Source organism: Lissotriton vulgaris, chromosome 7, assembly GCF_964263255.1.
Source record: "Lissotriton vulgaris chromosome 7, aLisVul1.2, whole genome shotgun sequence".
NCBI lineage: Eukaryota > Metazoa > Chordata > Amphibia > Caudata > Salamandridae > Lissotriton > Lissotriton vulgaris.
In genome coordinates this window covers 1508579871-1508601835 of record NC_141695.1, presented here as the reverse complement: position 1 = coordinate 1508601835, position 21965 = coordinate 1508579871, and the positions used below count along the sequence as shown (strand labels likewise).

The window sequence follows — 21965 nt, the reverse complement described above, 5'->3', positions numbered from 1 at the left end:
ACGGTTAATCTCAGAGAAAGAACTGGAAAAAAGGTTCAATTAGGTAGAGACTTCCTAAAATGTCATGCAGGCCTTGGAAAGAGACAGGTGAGGTTAATGAAGGATAATGAGGAGGGGGAGGAACTCTAAATATAGTAGTGAATAACTCTGTAACTGATAATTCTTGGGGCAATTGGAGTCAAAGAAGCAGCCCTGCAGGTCCCTCCCAGTGGTATAAAGAAGATATGGGTGAAGATGGAGGCTTAAGTGAGGTGGAATTGGATGAAACGGTGTCACATAGCCTTAACTTCTTATCCTGGAATGTAAACGGCCTGGGTGATACAGCAAAACAGGAATGTTTAAGCAAGTTAGGAAAGAATGTGGAAATCATGTGTGTGCAAGAAACTTGCCTATGTGACGAAACCCCAATATTTGATGGCTTCCTCCAGCTCCACCGACCGGCTAGGAAAAAGAGGTTCGGACACCCGGCGGGGGATTATGACCCTAGTGTCTACAAAAATAGCAAAGAACGTGATTCCGTTAAAAGTGAAATGTAAATGGCTTTTGGTATGCAGATTGTCCTTGCTGGTTTTAGATAAAAAATATGAAAATGTAATTATTATAAACGTGTACATGCACCGGGAGAATACTAAGGAGTATGAAAGTGAGTTGGAGCATTTTAAAGATGATATAGAACCTCTATGCGAAAAGCATGAATCGGATATGTTTTTCATAATGGGGGATTTTAATTACAAACTGAGCCCAAAGAAGGTAGATCTCTGGTACAGGGATATACTGGATGCATATGAGATAAAGGAGGCAACCTTCACAGTCAGTGAGCCCCTAAGACGGGATAAAATGCTGGGAAACTATCTAGGGACAAAGGGTTTGTTCTGGATGGAGGGAAAATACCTAAGAATTGGAAGGGGGCAGTAATAAGACCAGTACACAAAAAAGGGGGCGTGAATGCACCACAAAATGATAGTTTAATTAACCTGCTAGATATAGGGGAAAAAGTTTTTTCAAAAATAATCTTGAATAGATTAAAGAATTTGGTAGAGGAGTTCGTAATTGTACCAGCTGAACAGGGGAGCTTTAAGGAAGGCCACTCCACATTCGACCTCTGCTTTGCCCTATGGGCAGCGGCACGTAAGTCAGTGGAACAAAATGGTAAGCTGTGCTGCTGTTTTGTTGGCTTTCGAGCCCCATTCGGCTCAGTTGATCGGAACTGCCTCTGGGAAACCCTAGAAAATAAAAAATCCACCCGGGGTTGCTGAGGATAATAAAAGAGTTACACAGTGGCAACTGGGCCCAAGTAATTAGAGACACAGAGGGGTCATTGAATCCAAAAATAGCAATCGAGAACGGCCTCAGACAGGGCCGTGTGTTAGCCCCCGTGCTCTTTGCTATATTTTTGGCTGATTTATCAACAACCCTAGAAGTTGAAAGAAGTGCAAGCCTGAGAATGGATGGAAAGAAAATATCCTGCCTGCTGTATGCAGACGATTTGGTGATTTTAGACCAGACCGAAATTGGCCTTCAAAGGAAATTAAATGTTTTTAGAGAATACTGTAATGCGAAATTTTTAACTGTAAATATGGAAAAAACTAAAATTTTATGTTTTGGGAAAAAATACACTAGTTTTAACTGGTTGTTAGGAGATTTGAAATTGGAAATTGTGAATGAATACTGTTATCTGGGGGTGTGGTTTGACAGGACGTTAAAGTGGCATACTCACCTAAAAGCTCAGAAAGCTAAGGCCTTCACATCGATCTGTGGACTGAAGAAATGTAATCGAGCCTATTGAGATATGTCACACAGACCAGACAGCTGTTTAACACTTTTAGCGCAATGATTCCCCCACAAATACTATATGGAGCAGAGGTCCTTTACCTTAGTGGCAGACAAGTTTGGGATTCAGAGAAAGAAAAGTGTCTGAAAACACTGTTGACATTAGTACTCTCATCGATGATACAAGCAATAAGAACTGAGATAGGTACAACCGCTTGGAGCATACAGGCACAAATGATTTTAATTAGATTTTGGAAACGTCTGGATATAGAGACAGGCCAGAAGGTGTCACAATGGTGTAGGAAAGAGATCCTATCAAGTAGCCTAAAATGAGCTAAAGAGATAAGGAAGAAAATATCACAGGCCTGTGAAAACATAAAGGTGAAAATCTCCCATGACTCCCTGCAGGTAGAGCTCTCTAAGAGTGAGCTCACTAAACACGGACAAGAAGTCTCAAGAAGAGCAGATATGGGAACTATATGAAGGAAATTTAAAGTTTCCTTAGAGAAAATTAGCCAATAAGTTTAGTGATTTTAAACTATCTTAACTTTTGTACTGGGTTATCAAAATTTTTAAAAATAAATAAAAAAGAGGACTTGGATTTTAAAGAACATTTTATATTGTATATAATTTTATAATGTGCTGAGTGTCCCCGAGCAAGAACTTCGAATTATGCACCACTCATTGAAAACTTACCAACTCTTTTAATACAGAGAATGTCCAAACTGTGATGTTTTAATCTGTTCAAATTGGTTTTATATCAGTTTAAAGACTAAGGTCTAAATAAACATTGCTTTGACAGTGACAGTACTGCTTGCCCTTTTATTGTTCAAGTAACCTCATTTTCCGAACAGGCTTACACACTTGTTTCCTCCTATCGCCTTCATTATGCGGCAGTGGGACCAGAAATCTGTCCTTACCTTTCTGCTATGTACCCCAGTCCGGGCCTCTGCATAGTTGTACCTTAAGGATTTTGACACCGAAGACTGTTTTTCATTGCTGTCACTTCTGCTTATTGTATTCATGAGGTGAAAGCATTTTCAGTCCAGCCTCTGTATAACACATTTCTTCCTGACAAATTGGTGCTTCAGACATGTGCATTTCTTCCAAAAGTGGTGTTGCCTTCCTTTTAATGTGGTGCAGGATCCCCCATTGTGCTGTCCGCCACCTTCCTCTAAGGAGAGGAGTCATCAGTTGGATTGTAAACATGCAGTTTAATTTTTGTATTAATAGGGCTAAGGAGTATTGAGGGCACGATCAGCTCTTTGTTGGATCTGCTGGTCTAGGACAGGAAAGTTTAACCACAAGCAGACCATATTGAAATTAATTGTCCTTTCATCATGCTGCATTAAGTCTTGGCCAAGGGGGGTCGTCACGAGGGCCTTCCGGCTGTTTCCAACAAGATTAAAGCTGCTACTGTTGCCTTGGCTCGTGGGTGGGGATGGGTTTCTTTTTTGTACATATGGCAAACCTCATATGGGCATTAGTTTATACTTTTTCCAGGCACTGTTCTCACTTTTTAAATGCACAAGACGTTTTTTTGTTGCAATTTTCGACATCCCCCTTTTTTTCTTGAATAGTGTATATTCTGGCGTGTTCACCCTTAGGAGAACCACAGAATTATCCAACACGGAATAAACGTCAAATGTTTCTGTTTGGACTGAGGATTTACCGACACAGCATTGAAGAATGCATTTAATCGGATTGTGATTTTAAGTAACCCTGGGCGTAGTTCGCGGAGTCGGACTCCGCGGAGCTACGCGAAGACGTAGTTGCACTCCGCGAACTACGCGTAGCTCCGCAACCATGCGGAGTTGCTTGCTGGGCCCGTTCGCGCGCCGTTTTTCGTCTTCGGGAGCGCGGTGCGCGTGTTCGGGGCGTTGCCTGCATGCTCGGGATGGCTAGCGCGCTAAATTACCCCAGAGGTTTGTCCCGCCTGCTTGCGTTCCCTTATTTCCTGTTCCGGGTCAATTAACGTGGTCGCGTTGTGCAAGACATGTTCGGGAACTCATCTTCTCGTTCGCGCGTCCTTATGGCTTTATCGCGCTTCCAATGACGTTATCGCGTTCGCACAGTCGCACGGGAGGGTTTACAAACATGGTGGCAGACGCGACCGGGAAAAAGCGAACGCAGAACCAAGGTAAGCCATTGCCGCGCACGCGATAATGTTATTTAGCGCGCGACAGTGTTATTTAGCGCGCGACAACTACGCTCCGCACCGGATAGCGGAGTTATCGGCAGCTACGCGAACTCCGCGGAACGCGGAGTTGCCAAAACTCCGCAAACTCCGCAAACGGAGCGTAGTTCTTCGCCCAGGGTTAATTTTAAGCTACACTCAATCACATGCACTCTTTTGCAATGTTTACCCATTTACTAGACCATTACATTTCAATCTGCCTTACACCGTCAGCTCAAAATGTTTTACATTTTTTTTAAATTTGTTTATTGAGCAGCTTGCATATAAACACAATCGGTCCTCACACAGGAGGCAAATGCACTTATAGAATCAGTCATAGTACAAGCATAATCATGTCCTCAATAGAGCATCTTATCCAGTACGACAGCATTGCAGTAAATGACAGTCCCAAAAATACGACAGCACCAGAAATAAGGGCTCAAAAATTTGTGATGCTAACTTTTTAATTGTGGATTGTACATATTTATTTCAATACAATTTTGAAAATTGTCTTCTTCTATGGTCTTTCCCTATATATCTATCTATATATATCTATCTATATATATATATATATATATATATATATATCTATCTATCTATATATATATATATATATATATATATATATATATATATATATATATATATATATAGATAGATAGATAGATTATTCACACCTTCAGAGCAAGTGCTCATTCATGGGCCATGTGATATATATATGACATGCATGATTACATATTCGAGTCCTTCTTATAATATTGAAGTATGGAGAAACCACATCATTGCGCGTCCATTAATTTCTGCCAGTGCTAGTTTTCTCTTGTGGAAAAATGTTTATTTGACATTTTGTTACAACTTTATGGAGCGACAGAGTATTGCACTTGGCATATGAAAGAAAAGTGATTACAAAATGTCAGGAGCCACATTAGGTGTTCTGTCTGGTCTCCAGCTCTATGAGTCCTCACCCATAACATCTTTTTCTTGCAGGCATGTGTTGAATGTGCTCGGGAGATCCAAGGAGGCCTCAGAACTGCTACCCAACGAGCCATCAAAGGGGATTGCTGATGGCATTGCAAAAGCTTGGAAACTCTACGGATCTGAAAAGTAGGAATCCTTTGTGTTTGTTATTCTCCTCTTCCTCTTTGCATGGTTTATTGAGCCAGTACACGTATACCAGTTTTCATAATAATTAAGTTGGTATCCGCTTGCTGCACCACTCCTGCCTGTCCAGGTGCGCGTGACAAATAGAACGCAACTAGAACAATTATCGTTTTGCCTTTTACTATTGTGATCATTGGCAAGCTCTGATTTTGGGCCCTCACACTAGTGTTGCAAATCAATCTAATTGTGGGCCCTCAGTCGCCCTCCCAAGTCTCTTTGGTGAACTGCAGTGTCAGTCGCTGACCTTTCCCTTTCTACTGCTCTTTAAGGTCCCCTCCTGCCCTCCTTCTCGTATAATGTACATTGAGCCGCTTGATTGTTGGGAAATCTGAAGCTTCCCTCCCTTCCCCAATCGTACTGACCAAGCTATGCGCCCCATCAGTTGTGATGGGTCAATCCAATCTGCACCACGCTCCATACCGGCAATCTGCCCTGTCTGAATTTGTTGCACCACAGCAGAGGAGGAGAAGCAGTTGGTGCCTCACCATCCAAGCCTAGTCCATATCATTCAGGTATACATTTAAGTGTCTAAAATCCCACTTCAGCATCTGGGAGGGGCCAATAATGTGCCCTTGCGTTGGGTGCCCCAGAGGCCAACCTAAGGCCAAGGGTTGGCCTCTTCAGTAAAATCACAGTGCTACCGTTTTCTGCACCACCTCCTCTGCCAGGAAATCGCTACTGGAATAGCCAGCGGTTTTCTCGCTAGTGTTTAAAACCAGGTACACAACACCTGCCCATATTAAAAACCATACCAAGAGCGCCACTTCAGACTCACTTTACCTCTCACTAGGTGGATCAGCCCTCCAAGTCGCACGTATCAACCTCTAGAGTGCAGCCTGGACACCAAAAGGGCATGATTAAATGACAACTTGCAAACACAACAAGATGATGGATGGAATGCTGCAACTTATCAACAACTCACTCCCAGTGAGTTGATCTCTCTTCACTGGCTGCCGGTCAGACAAAGAATTAAATTTAAGGCTCTTTGTCTGACATTTAAGATCTTGAAACTTTCCTCTCCTCCAGCCCTTGCGAATCTTGTTTCCCCCTATGTTCCTACGCGGGCTCTCAGGTCGGAATCTCTTCATCTGGCGGTTAAGACCAGGTTCAGACTGAGTAGGCTGGGAGGTCGTTCCTTTCGAGTTCTAGCGGCAGGATTGTGGAACTCTCTCCCTGTCCATATTCGTGCCCTGAACAGCCTGACTCTTTTCAGACGCGCCATAAAAACTTATTTGTTCCCTACTGCTGACTGATTCCCTCTCTTTTCCAGCATCGATTTGTTGATAACAGTCAAGAGATTTGTGTTGAATCCATTGTTCTTTTGCTCACTATGCCACCCCCTTCAAACCCAGCCATATACAAATCAGCCTTGCCTCTGCTCCTCATGGGAACTCTCAGCCCAAACTGCCAAGCCAGGTCCTCCCTGGACTGTAAAAAAAAGCTTCCTGGGACCTGGTCTGGCAGTTTGGGCTGGACTGTTCTCATGAGGAGCAGGGTCAAGACTGATTTGCATATGGCTGGGTCCAAACTGGGGTGGCATAGTGAGCAAAAGAACAATGGATTCTACCCAGATCTATTTACTGGGGGTGAGTGGTTGAAGAGATTCAGCACTCTGTCCATCATTTTGTTGTGTTTGCTAAATGACAACTTGAGCACTTCGGAGATGACTGCTGCGGCCCTCGTAGATATCTGGCAGCCATCAGATGAAGGTGGCTTTTCCCCATATCAAACAGATGAAAAAAATAAATCTGTAAACTTGTATGAGCTTTCCGCTGCACTAAATATAATGCTATCCACCCTCTCCTGGCAAACCTTAATCCTCGAAAGGTACCTAAATTCAGCATTAAAAGAAGAAAGCACAGTAGGAGCTATTGATGTAAACTTGCAAAAACTGAATCTACTCATAGTCCACGCTTAAAAAGAGGCAACTGGGTTGCCTACAACTTGTTCATGGTCACTACTGCCAGTTTCCCAGCCATCCTCCTATTGGTGCGGAAAGACTTTAAAACAAAATCATTAGCCAGTGTGCCTCATACATTCAAATATCCCAGAATGTTGGTCATTAAATTGACACGAACGGGGATGGTAATCTCAACAGAGATTCATGGAAACCTGCTGAGGACCCCCTCCTTAAAAGATTACAAAGCGATTCAAACGTGACTATGCTCTTGCAAACTGCACCCACTTTGATTCCAGTTGATGAGAAGGCAGGTAATATAACTGGCCACCTATTAAATGGTTGGAAGGAAACCACCACTTAAAGCCCAAATGATCCCTTACATGGCCTATCTTCCAGCTTAGGGCAGCAGCCAAGCATCACTGGTGCAATAATCAAAAAAAAGAATGCGCCATTCTGGAATCTGTAGCTGAACAGCTTATGAAAGGAATTCAACCGATAAATGAACACACAAACTTGGAGGCTTCAACAAGTCAAGACAACAAAGACCAATTTGTGCCATTCATATAAAAAAAGAACTACAAAAGACTAATGAAGTTGAACAAAAATAAAAAGTTTGCAGCCGATCACCATGTATGGACCAACAACATCCCAAAGACCAAATAATTCCTCCATTTGTCTTAAAAGTGGAGCAAATTCCCTCCTGTTAACTAGCCACAAGCAACAAATTCAACAATGATTAAGCAAGTTTTAATTTATACATCAAATTGAGAGCCCAACGACACCATAAAGCTTGTGAGCGCTTTTATCAAGGCAATAACCAGGGACACTGCATTGGTGAATTGTCGAATAACCCCTCCATCACATTCAGGGAACAAAACCCATGCTTCAGTGTGTATATTCAGGTGCCTTGAAGGAGGGAAACCTTAAAGGTTCAACCACAATACCCTGGCAACAGAAAAAATACATATCGCAACTCCTAAAGCAAAGGGAGGATGCCATAAAATCCCCAGGAGATATGTCTGATAAATTTCACGTTTACCAGCCCAGGATAACTCTGTTGGCAAAACTAACCATGATATTATTAACGTTCAAACACATTTGAAAAATGAGTAAATCCCACCAAGGCACAGCAAGATCTATCCCAGCAATCCCTAAATAAGAAAACTCAGGGCTATATAAGCAGAAAGGAAACTGCAGAAATGAAAACATCAACGCCACTGATCCAAGAGAAGTCTTTGTAATGATTTGAAAATAAGTTGATTAACCAACAGCGTGTTATAATATGGATGCCTCAGTATGTCTCAAGGAGACCCTAGGATTACCTAAATCAAAGCAATATGCTCATACTATTAAAACACTCCCAAATCTACAATTGTTCATAGTTCAATGGATTATTAGCTTAACATTCCTACCCTGTCAGCAAGGTGAGAATATTGGATTGACGAGAGTGCCTTTAAAGCTGAAGCACACGTTTGAATACATACTGTAGCAAAATCAAAGTTTCTCCAACTGGAGAATTCAAATCTCCCTATAACCCAAAGGTTACCTGAACACCTTTTGGGCAATACCTAGCATGCCCAAAATCCACTAGTGGGTTAATAAAAAATTTGCTAAATACAGCTTACATTTAAAAAAACAGCCTTGCAAGATCGCTAGCTGTAGACCAGTGGAGTACCGATGACCTTTCATAGATATAGTTCCAAAGTAGGCATTTCAAAAACAATACTTGGACAACCCCTCATGCCCAAGATGACAATGCCATTCTCATTAACATCAACAACTGCAGAAACAAGAGTCTGCAGGCTGAAAAATGCAAATCAATTCTCAGGACCAGTCATAACTACCAGAATCACTTTAATATAACCAAAAAGATGGTGCGATATCGACCAAAACCTGGCGACCAGGCCTATAGGCGAAGTGCCATGGGTTCCCAAAAGCATGCAGAGCCAGCTGATCTACACCTCCTACATCACACGTGCCATGCTTGCTGTGTGGAATTTGATTTCACTTAAAAAAAAAAAAACATGGCCTCACCCTCTTCTCTTCCCTGCTCATACCCCTGGTGAAAAATGCAGTCTCTACCAAGGGCAGTGCTACATGTGACTTCCGGAAATGGAGGTCAAGGGACTGTTTTCGTCTCGGGAACTTTTATATCGATGGTGCTCAGAAGCTATTTGAAGATCTTGAGTGTGAATACGTGATCCCCAACTGTGATCGTTTTCACTATCTCCAAATGAAGCATTGGATCACACACCCTACTTATAAGCTGATGCAACTAGAACCCTCACTCCTTTTGAAAAATTCCCCCAGCATCGCACCTCGACTGAACTCTCGGACTCACAGATCTAGAGCATCGTTAACTCCCTAACCACCACTTGCAAAGCACACTTCGAAAACATAATGGAAAAAGGTTATTACTATCACTACTGATTCCAAACTCCATTTGTCTGGAGAATGTGGGGAAACGTGCTCTGTCCTGTGGACCTGCCCTCTTCTGGTGAACTTCTGGGATATAATATTCTTGCCATTTTTCAGTTACAGGGTTACAATATTGGTAAGCTCCCTGAGATTTCCCTGGTAGGCAAACCATCCGAGGGCTTCTACCCACTTCATTCGATTGCTCGCAAGAGGATTTCTCATTTCCTGTTGCCCACCCAACGTACCATCCTCTCCCTCTGGGGTAAGATCGTAACCCCAGCATAGGAAAAATGGCTAGACAAACTACGGCCCCTTTTGGGACATGAGAAACTGACCTCCTAATTGGCTGACAATTCTAACCTTTTCCTCAAACTTTGGAACCCAATTTTCTCTCACCTCAACAAAGTCTACAGAGGCCAGACTTTCCTCAAATACTGAGTGCACTTGGGTTAACTGACTCTTCCTTGGTTCCACAATTTGCCTCCTCTGCAGCCTTGGAAAACCGATAAAGTATGATTATTACCCTGCATGTAGGAGTGATCCGGTATTAGTTAACAGGGGTTGTGGGAAACGTTTACAGGGGGCTGTGCCCACCGGAAGTTTTGAATCTTGATTGTTTTGTGAAGTAATGCAACAAAAACTATTGAAACAAAAAAATCCAAATTAAATAGGTTCCCAAACCATTACCTCTAAGTAAGAATTGAAAAAGGCTGACCATGCCCTCTACAGCCAAACAGATCAACTGCAAATTTTCTCAAGGAACATAGCGGCTTGAAACCAGCTTCATATCCAAGATGATGCAATTAATGACCTAATTGCATTTTACATCGTATGATTCAAACAAACTTGGAAAACTAAATTACCACTTCTTCCATTCCATGAAGTTTACCACAACCCTGCCATAAACTCGTCCCAAAGGGGAGGCCACCCGGCTGTTTAGCAATCTTTGTTAGAACCACCCTGAACATCCAGATGGAAGTTCGAAATGCCAGAAAAGCTTTAGTTTGCTCTCAGGAGTCAACCTATCCATTCTGACTGCAAGATTCAACAAGTAACAACAGACAGAGGTACACCCAGGTAAGAGCAGCACACAAGCGGGTAAACAGAGACGCACAGACAAAAAGACACACAAGGGCATACCGAGACGCACACCGAGCCGTCAGACAGACATCCTCAGAGGCAAAGACAGACCCAGGCACATACAGGTAAAATCACACAGGCAACACGACAGGGACAGGCACTATGGCAAGGACAGAGGGACAAATGGAAGGGCGATAAAAGGGTCACGCAGCCGAAGGGAAACAAAGGCAAGAACAGACAGGAGTATGCACATGGAAAGATAGACAGTAGCCGTACTTGAAATTGAAAAGGAATTGCGGATACTTTGTTAGCCCTGCTGTTGTTTGAATGGGTGACTTCCAGCAATTCTTAATGGAAACCAGTGGTGCGTGCGCACCACAGAGGAGCGGGGGGCAAATGCACACCTATTTCCACGAACGCATATTTGTCTCAACCTCTGCCATGTGTCGCTGGTTCCCTGCCCGAGACACATGTTTCCAAATAATTTTGGATGGCATGCACCTTCCCAGTGAATACCACTGTCATAGAAAAATCACCGAAAACTCGACCTGTAAGCCTCTAAATTGTGTTTTTCGTATTTTTTTTTTTTAAGTATGCAACAAAAAAAAGTAATTGTGGCAAAAATTAACAAAACACATTCCTGGTAACTCATGCTTGGTGTCGCCCTGTTTGTTGCCGTGAAATAAAAGGCAATTGGAGTGTTGGTTCTATGTTCAATGCGAAAAAGGCTCGCGTTCCTCTTTTCTTAGTCACACAATGCTAATTTTGATTCTTAAAAACACTTTTAGCAATATGACTTATATGTGCTTCTAATTATATGTCCAGCCAAGGGATTTGTGTCCCCAGTGAAATACGCTGTCTTGAATTTTAGTCAAGAAACAAACAACAAGCAAACTCACCGCCGCAGCCCGGCTTCAACAGGAAGCCAGGCAAACTTTGTTGGGTCGGGGGTGGGGCCGGACAAATACAGGAAGCAGACGGGAGCCTACCCAGCGCTCCTGTGCCCACCGGAAGATTTGCGTCTCAGCTAGCGGGGCTCCCGCGCTCGTGGAGAGCCCCCGGCCCCCGCCTGTTGCCCAGAATGACCCGCTGGCTGCCGAGGGACACGCGAGAAGAACCTGGTGAGTGGGGTTGAGGGGGATGTGTGCGCACGTGTGTCTGTGTGTGCGCGTGTGTGTATGTGTGCGACGGCGGGGGTGGGGGGGTTCTCTGTATGTATGTGTGCATGCGTGGGCGCTCGTCTGTGTGTCTCTGTGTATGCGCATGCGTGTGTGGTGTTGGAGCTTCCCAGGAGACAGCAGCTGGCCACAGCGAGCGCGTTCGCGTGCGAGTGGCCTGCTCCGATCGCCTTCTCGGAGAGGAACTGCGCGCGGCCAGGTGCTGTCTCCTGGAAAGCTGCGTCCCTAAGAATAGGTCTCTGGCGAGACAGCGCTTCGCGCTGTAAATCGCCACGAGACCTAAAAACGGTTAACTCTAAGCCCACACTTAAATTGGGATTTGTTAGAAAAATATTTAACAGATTTACTTGCAACAAATCCAAACACCAAATATATAATTACACGTGACACACAATAGCCTCTCTGAACCCTATTATTCAATTAAAGAAATTCAGATCGGAGCATCACATGGAAAGAGACCACTTTCCGCAGGAAGCATCTTAGATACGCTGTACCACACGCACCACTGGTAGGAAGTGTGACTGCAGCTCCCAAAGCCAAACAAATAAAGTGGTCATCAAAGGTGGAAGAATGGCTGGTGGAATGAATGCCCACCGTCCCAGGAAACTCCTTGGTTTTTTTCTCCAAAGATGATAACGTTTTACAGCCATTCTGCTTGGATGGAAGCCGTGAGGTAACTAAAAAATCTATTTCACACGGAAAATCAAAAACATAATAACAACCAAACTGTTCTAACCTATGTCTTAAAGACATGGTTCACAGGTAGCGTCTCACAAGGGAAAAGGACGTTGCATAGACTGACCTGATTTACGAGTAAATGACAAGGAAAAAAAAAAAGGATGCAATTCATCTTTGGAAATGATACAAACAAGCATTGGAAACGCAATAGGTCTCACATTTGTTTGAGTTATAGCTATTGGCATTGTAAATGGTAGTGTGTTTTTCCTATGTGTTATGGAGTGTATGTATGTGGTGTGTAGCAGAATTATGTGGTTTTGATTTGATTAGTTAGTTGTGGAATTATGTGGTGTGGAGTGAATTTATGTAGTGAAATTATGTGGCATGGAGTGATGTGAAGTTATATGGATAGCAATTACGCGCAATTGAGTGTACTGGAATTATGTGGAGTGAGATTGTGTGTTATGGGTTGTAATTATGTGGAATGGTATTTTGTGTTGTGGAGTGTATGTATTTATTATGTATTGCATGATTACTTAAAATCATTACGGTAAAAAGAACATCAAACAATCAAATAAAAAAACTGTTTTAGATCACAGTGCTTTTGTTTCAGAGTGGTATGCAGTGGAGTTTAATTATGTGGTGTGCTGTTGAATTTTGTGACATGGAGTGGAATTGTTTGGTGTGGATTGGATGCAGGGCCGGACTGAGAACAGAAACCGGCCCTGGCAAACTGCTCAGCTGGGCCCCCTGGGGTCAGGGGGAGTGCAGCTGAGCAGTTTGTGACCGGGGGCCGACATTGCCGACCCCCAGTAACAAAAACTGCCCCCCAGGGGCCCAAAACCGGCCCCCACCCTAGTGGCCTACCGGGGAAACGCCCGGTGCTCGCTATGGCCAGTCCAGCCCTGATTAGAAGTATATGGTGTTTTGTGTAATTATGTTGTTGAGTTGTATTTTGTGGTTTGGTATCGAAATATGTGTTGTGGATTGGAAATAATTGGAGTTGAAGAGCATGTGAGCTGGTAGGGTGCAAGATCTGGTAGGAGAGAAAATTGGAAATAATTGAAGTTGAAGAGCATGTGAGCTGGTAGGGTGCAAGATCTGGTAGGAGAGGAAAATGTACACAAAGTTGGACGAGCTTACACCATGGCCTTGAAGACCCATGTAAAAAGGTTAAAGTGAGCTGCAGATAGCAGAAGTATGCCTAGCCAAAGTTATGAAGCAACATCACCAACAATGTCTTGGTTCCTGATGAAAATGGTAGGAGGAAGTGAAACTCTACATGCTGTACAGACCCTCCAGCTCTTTATTAAGAGGTAACCCCAGTACCAAGTGGAAGCCATGAACAATAGGCCATAGGCAATAAGGTGAAGCCTGGGGTGGATTTCTGCACGTTCGCTTCCTCCCAGCTGCCGCAGTCTCTCCCCCATGGGCATCTGGAGGAACCAACTTCATCTGGTACCATCAAAGGGACCGCAAGAGGAACCCGGGGGGTCAGCTGGAACAACCTGCTCTACGCCTGAGAGGCACAGCAAGGCATATACATTTGTAGGAGAGGCAAATTTAAATAGATGGCATTTGACACATATGTTAAGGAGAACATACCTATGGTATGGCGGACAGACATATAGTGGAGAGACACAGGAAATGTGTACAGAGAAAAGATATTGAGTGTCCAAACATACCAGGGAGCTACATATAGAGGACAGAGAGAGAGAAAAGAGGCATGCAAATTGCATATGTAGAGCACAGACTCTATGCATGAAAGACACACTTACAGGATAGACATAGAGTCCAAACACGTATCCGTCAGGAGAGACAAACATCTGGAAGACATATAACACACACTGGCTTAATACAGAGTGCCACAAGCATAAAATGTGGGTAGAAAGTCATAGGTGCAAGTGCGAGCATGCAAATCTATGTACACCAACACACAGATGCACAGAATGCAGGGATGCATATAGAGCAGACAAACACAGGATGTGAAAAATGTGGCAGGTAAGCATGCAGGCTGCATGGATAGTGAGCACATGTAACATTATGCTTACAGAGGCGATCTATGGTGTACATATAAACTGTTACATATAGCCGATGCAGTTACAAAGTTAACTGTGGTACAACAGCCCCTACCCCAAAAGACAGATTGGATATCGGTCAATCCCAAAAGCCGCCTGCACTCCAACTCGCTGAATCTGGTCCACGATGCCCCAGATCCACCACGGGTGGCTGATGTCTCGGGTATCCGGCTGCCACCCACTCCCCTCGGTGAATTACCCACCCAAGTAGCCATGAGGGGCGCCCACCCATTCGCACTACTCCGTGAAAAACACGGTGTCCCTCCTCCCACCAACACAGAGCACTTGGCTATTCCGTGGGCTTTTTAGTACACATGCATACACCTAGCACAGTATAACGTGGAACAGGCCCTGCAATGCCATGTCAACGGCAGATTGTGCGCTACACAAATGCCAATGCAAAAACCACTTCAGAGCAGAGCGCGAGGGCACCAGCTTTTCATGCAAGATGTCGGGTTAAGGCGGATTTTTCACTGTCCTTATCATCTGCACTATTGTATCACTCACTGTAATGCATTTATGACGTTTTCTATGTAAAGTGCCCATCCCCTACATAGCAAGCTGTCTCTTCAGCTAGTAATTGTTTATAAGAATGTATATTAATGTTTTTGAGGTGATGTATTTTTAGTTTTCTGTCTTTTTCTGCGTAAAGCTCTCAAAAGTCACCCTTTGCTCCACATAGCTCTGCGCTGAAGAGGCACAATAGATACATATGGTATGCCATGCAGCCCTCGGCAAAGCATTGAGGCAGCGGCACCTGGATTATCAGCGCACCTTGAACATCACCTGAATTCCTACATACATGTAGCTGAGAAATAGACAAGCGGATTTAAATACATAATAACATACATAAATAAATGTATTACTTAACTAAAAGGAAAACAACAAAAGGGAAAAGGCCCAGAAATAAAAACCTAATAAGTAGGCGGCAACCCATCATATTGAAGGAGAATGACGCCGGACATACTCACAGCGCCACAAGCGCTTCTGCTCCCGCCTGCTCCACTTATGACAATCCCACCTTCTGCTGCTGCTGCTGGAAAAGGCCGCTCAGAAACACGTACAGAGAGAAACACAGGAACCAGCCTGGTGGCCCCTCTGTTTTATAGAAATTGTGATAATAAAAACAAGATGTCGCCATTGCGCAAAGACAACCGCTTGTTTAGATTCGCACCACGCTTTCACTTTACCATAGCTGCCGCCCCACACAGCACTCGCTGAGTTTGGCGGCAGCTATTGTTAAAGTGAAAGCGTGATGCAAAAATAAACAAGCGGCTGCCATTGCCAATGCCGGCTGAAAAAAAATAGTGCTCACCGACTAATGAAAGAGACCGTGTAACGCCACAAGTAAAAGATCCATTAGTTACAGGCGTTCACAAAAGGAGACAGGGTGGTAACAAGGAGGGACTTAAAAGACGCATATTGAATTGGATGTCAGCGTTTACCAAAGACAATGACACCTGCCAATGAAAAATATGGGCGGGGCTTCCAGTGCACTTCCACAACGTACCCTACTACAGCATGCCTCATAGAGCCAGAAGTGCATGTACTGCAACGCTAGGCTTGACCTAAAAATGTGTTTGGGAGACTAAAGGAAATAAAACAGAAAGCCACTAGGTATTTCTCCACCAATCATGATCCTCAAGCAATTCCAGTGAATTTTGAAGATGCATTAGCACATTTTCTTTTTATGAGTATTCCTTTTGATACAAACTACTTGAACACTATGGAATGGGAAACATACATAGCAACCCTATACATGATAGTTGTCAATAAGGTTGACCACCATACACAATATGCACTAGCAACAACTGCAAACCAACATAACACAGACAGTAAGCACGCCAAAATCAGCCTGGTTAATAACCCAGAACGACATTCTCCAAGCTGGGTAAAAAGAGACCATCTACTAAAGATAATCGATAAAAGCTGGAAAATAATGTGCCTGGGCTAAATGGCATGCCCCCGTTATTTTCAAAGCAAATTCTACCTTTTCATTACAGCCACTGACCAAGATCTTCATAAATTGCTACTTTTTATGCACAGTACTAACATCTTGGCCGCACTACTAAATCCACCCCATCCACACAAAAGAAAAAAAGGAATGAGCCGTCCAATTATAGACTTATAGACCTTTTGGATGTAGAGGCCAAATATTTTGCCTATTTAATCCTATAAGTTGTGTGTGAATAAGCAGCAAAATTCAATCAAATACCTTAGTTTCAGACGGGGTTTAGGGAAAATAGCCGAACTATAGCTAATTTTGTGGCCTTCGCCTTTTTCATCTACAAATCAATTTTCAACAATAAATCGCTTTACACATGGTTTATTGACTTTAAAAACACCTTTGGCACTATTGATATAAGATTGATCTGACCAAGCTGAACAAATGCGACCCCCTGACTAAAATCCTTAATGTTGGAATTGCACTTTATTCCAACAACTGCATTCAAGTCAAGTTGGGGGCTGATGGAATCTTGTCTGAAAAGGTGTTCATCAACAAATGCATGAAATGGATGCGTTTTGGCCCCAATTTTGTTCAACCTATTTGTCGCCGATATGGTGATCGACAAATTTAACCAAAGGGCGTGCCCACCCTCACTAAATAGGCAACTGCTGGATGTTCTGCAGTTCTCCAGCGATACACTTATCCTGGACTACACCACTATAGGTCCTAAATGCTTGCTAGACAAACTCCTGAGCTATTGCAAGCAGAGCCACCAGAGCATACATCAACAGAAAACCAAAGGTTCGAGGCATGTGAGCTGTAGATTACATGCTGTGCATAGATCGCCATCTTGTGTTGGGTCCGGATGCTTCCAGTCTGTATTTCTTCGAAGAAGTCAGTCACTGGGCTGATGACCCCTCCTCTCTGTGAAAGTGCGCATGGGCATTGACTCCATTGTTAGGTTCTTTTTTTTCCGCATCTGGGTTCAGACGTGAATTGTCGCGCTTCAGTTCGACACTGTTTCTCTGGTTCCCCTCGGTGCGCAATCCACTACCCTCAACAGTATTGTTTCTCGAACTTGTTTCCCATTCTCCGCGTATCGTTTCAAGTCAACAATCTGAGATCTGAAGACTCATGGAGGACTGTCGGGCCTACCCATGTTGGGCTCCAAAGCAGTCACTGGAATGGACTCCATTTAAATTAGGTCCAGGGTGTCGCGCTTAGTTTCCGCGCACCGACTTGCACGATGTGTGCAACCCCTGTCTGTCTCCGGAACACGACGAGAAGGACTGCAACACATGCCGATCGTTTCGATCAAAGAAGACGCTGCGTGACCGTCTGGCTCGACGTCACGAAATGCATCAGCAAAGCGTCTCCACGGAGGATCTTTTTGGAGAAGATTCCAATCAAGAATAGTCCAACGCGCCGGAAGCCGATGCAGAAGTGGAGGAAGAACACATCTCCGTGTCTGGAGCCGACTACAATGCCGAAGACCAAATCAGGCCCGGTCAACATATCGTGAGTACAGAGACTTCCTTCCCCTACCACTTACTCAACAAAAAGGCTCCGGTACCTTCTCTGCCCTTGGGTCAAGCGTCGTCACCGACAAAATGTTTTGAGCACCCCACCTGAGGGCCCAACACCGAAACACAAAGTGAAAAGCCTTCGGGCTCGGGCTTGAGTCAGCCCAATACCAGCACCAAACCGAAAGCTTCGGCGCTGAAATCTAAGCATGTCCACGTACATCCTCCATCTTTATCCAAGATTAAACCTTCAGTGCCGAAAACCGCAGAGCCGAAACCTTCAACACTGAAAACGGCAGCTAAAAAAAGACTTTCTATAAATAACTTCGCTCCGATGTTCCATCTTCGGATCCGAAGCACAAAGTGCTAGAAATAAATCCAGATACTGGACATATATCATTGCCAAGTTACCTGAAAAAAGGAAAATGAGCCTTCCAGAGGCTTATCACATACCTCTATAAAAGAAAAATGTGGGCACTAACCCTTTCCCAACTTACATTCCATCTCCTCCACCCATTGATCCAAACTTGCTTATTTCACCTACAAACTCACCACCACCATCACCTGACCCACAGGACGAGGGGGATGGGGATAATGATTAGGATAGTCCAGCAAACCCTGACCCATGGGAAAATTATGATAATGACAACAACACTGTTAATGATCCAGATCTATATCCGTCTAAACCCTCTCCACCTGATGATAACATAGGATACATTGAGCTTCTTAACAGAACTGCTCATTATAACGGGGTGGAATTATATAAAGAAAACTTAGAAGATGATTTTCTATTTAAAACCCTTAGTACAACTCCAAGAGCTACTCATATGTTCGCTATGTTAAAGGGAATGCTTAAACATGCAGACGAGATTTTTGAAAGAACCTGTAAGTGCAAGAATTATCAAACCTAGAGTAGATAAAAAGTACAAACCTGCACCTACTGACCCGGTCTACATCAAAGGTCAAGTGCCTTAATAATAATAAAGTGTTTTATAAAGGGCATGGCTGCACAACTGTGTATCCCCGCGCTAATTGCTGACAAAACTCCCTACGGCCTACCGGAACAGAGTACAGAAAAGTATTAATGGGGGAAGAGATGGGTTTTTAGTTTAGCTCTAAAAAGGGTTTCTGACGGCTCCATTCTCAGATGAACTGGGAGGGCATTCCAGTGTTTTGCTCCAAGGAATCGAAAGGAGCGGCCACCCAGTTTTGCTCTATAGATCCGGGGAAATTTAAATTGTGACATACCCGAGGATCTGAGGTTTCTGGTAGGACGATGGATAGTGAGAAGATTTCTTAAATAGGTAGGTCCTTTGTTGTGTGCAATTTTATGGGCATATCAAAGACTCTTGAATCTGATTCTTTCTCTAACTGGGAGCCAATGCAGCTTAGACAAGGCCGCTATGGAGGATGTTCTTTTTGGTAAACCCAGTACCATGCGGGCGGCAGCATTTTGAATGCATTGAAGCTGGTGCAGTAGTTTTTGGTTCACACCTAATAGGAGAACGTTTCCGTAATCCAGGTGAGGTGTTATTAGTGCGTGCACCAGAGTTTTCCTTGCTTCAATGGGAATAAGATCGATAGTTTTTCTCAGGATTTTTAACGTGCCCATACATTTGCCTATTGTTTTATTGACTTGTGATTTTCCCGACAAATCCGAGTCAATCATGATCCCTAGGTTTTTGACTTTTTCGACTGGGTGGGGGCACTCACCCAGTGTAGTAGGCCACCAAGCCTGGGACCATATTGAGGTTTTGTTCCCTACCACTAGCACCTCCGTTTTGTCACCATTTAAACGGAGGCAGTTATTATCCATCCAGGTGGCGACAGCAGCCATGCAGCTAGAGAAATTGATGGCAAATTTCTCGCTATCTGGAGTGAGCTTGAACATGAGCTGGGTGTCGTCAGCATAGCTGACAATGCCCACCCCAAAGTTCTCTACGACTCGAGCCAGGGGTTCCATATAGATGTTGAACAAGGTAGGGCTCAAGCTAGAGCCCTGTGGAACCCCATAGCTGACGTCGCGAGAAGATGACTTGAAGGGTGGGCAATGTATCTGGAATGATCTTTTGGAGAGGAAAGATTTAAACCAAGCAAGAGCATGATCTCTCACTCCAATGTCCGAGAGTCGGGACAGCAGAGTGTCATGTAGCGCAGTATCGAAAGCTGCACTTAAGTCTAGCATGACAAGTGCAGCTGTCTCCCCCTCATCTACCATCTTGCGAATACACTCCGTGGAGTAAAGAACCGCAGACTCCGTGGTGTATCCAGGTCTGAAACCTGATTGTGTGGAATGAAGTATGTTTCCTTCTTCTAAAAAAGCCATTAGTTGTTTGTTGACTATTTTTTCTATAATTTTAGCGCATTGCGGCAAGAGGGAGATGGGTCTAAGATTTTGATATTGGGTAATCGGAATATTAGTTTTTTTTTTGAGAGGGATAACTTGTGCTGTCTTCCAAGCTTCTGGAACATAGCATTCTTGGAAGGACAGGGTGATCAAGTGTCTAATTTGATCAATAAGAACATTGTTCATGATGTCTATACATTTAGCTAAAGGGCACACATCATTAGGGGATCCTGAGTGGATACTATTGATAATGCTGACCAAATTTTCTTTGTCAGGAGTAATAAAGCAGGTAAGAATGCTCTTTTGGGTAAGGAGTGGTTTATTTCCTTCTGAAACAGATTTTGGAAAAGTGGCGTGTATTCTCTCAACTTTATTGACAAAGAAATTGGCTATCTGTTCGCATATGTCATTAGAATATGTGTCCTGCATATCTAAGGTGGTGGTATCTGTAAGTTCCTTGTAAATGCTGAACAGTTCTTTCATGGGGTTGGTTGCCTCTTCAATTCTTGTCTGATAGAAGGAGCTTTTTTCCTCTCTAACCATTTTCTGGTATGATTTTAACTCCAGTTTGTATAATTCCTTAAGTTCAGGAGAATAGTTTTTCCTCCACTTGCGTTCTGTCGCTTTGCAGTGTGTTTTTGCAAGTTTTAATTTTTCCGTGTACCAAGGTTCAGATTTGGTTCTTCTGTCTGGGGGCTTGGAAGTCCACGGTGCAATTGTATCTAGTGCCTTACTCAGCCATGTTTCATATTTATTCCAAGTGTCTTGTAGGGAATCTCCTGTAGGCGGGATGTGTTTCTGTAATTCGCTGGTCATGCGTTCAGGGGTGTAGTTTTTCCAATTTCGACGTTTTGTAAACAAAGGTTTGTTGGGGGCTAACTTACTCTTGTTAATGGGGATATTAAAAGTAATTAGGTGGTGGTCGGACCATATAATTGGTATTGGGGGGGACATTTCAATGCCCTCCCAGGTAGCAAAAACGGGGTCAAGAAGGTGACCCTGTTGATGCGTGGGGGAGGTTGATAGCAATGTTACTCCTATCGCGTGTAAAGCAGTCCTAAGTACTTGAGCTTCTTTGGCGTTGTTATCTTCAAAATGAAGGTTCAAATCACCTAAAATCATGAAGTTATTGTGTTTTATAGCTAATTGAGTAGCTGATTCTATAAGCTGATTGCAGAAAGAAGTTGCATTGCCAGGGGGGCGATATATAAGGAGGCCAGTAATGGTCAACAATGGAGTCATTTTTATAGAGAAGGTCCCACATTCACTATTTGTTATAACTGTATTAGTGAGTGTGCATTGTAATTCCTTTTTACAAATCAGTGCAATCCCACCTCCACGTTGTTTAGGTCTGTCGATTCTTAGAAGGCTATAACTCAAAGGTATCGTCTCTACGATGTCAGGGGCTGAAGATTCCTCTAACCATGTTTCTGTGAGAAACAGCACATCATAGTCTTGTGACTGTAATATATCTCGTAATTCCGTCTTATGTTTTACCATAGATCTACAATTTAGCAGCAGCATTTTTAATTTGGGTGTGGGGGCCTTATGTGGTAGAGCATTGCTGAACGAGTAGTTGCATATATTACAGTGTGGCGGGATACAGTTTGGGTCAATAGAATGTAAACAGGGTTTGTTGGCGATCTTACCCAAATCGAATAGAGTCGCGCTAGAATAGAGGATTCTCGGCTGGTCCACCATCTTGTCA

At 43.6% G+C, this 21965-nt stretch overlaps 1 protein-coding gene across 2 annotated transcripts in view; it reads left to right on the top strand.

The window, feature by feature from the left end:
- GSS (glutathione synthetase) overlaps positions 1-21965 on the top strand; it is a 673748-nt gene that overhangs the window by 240014 nt on the left and 411769 nt on the right. For both annotated transcript variants that reach the window (XM_086932359.1, XM_086932360.1), the window contains exon 6: positions 4934-5050. In XM_086932359.1, the coding sequence (XP_086788485.1) occupies positions 4934-5050 (117 nt within the window). The remainder of the gene's footprint in view (positions 1-4933; positions 5051-21965) is intronic.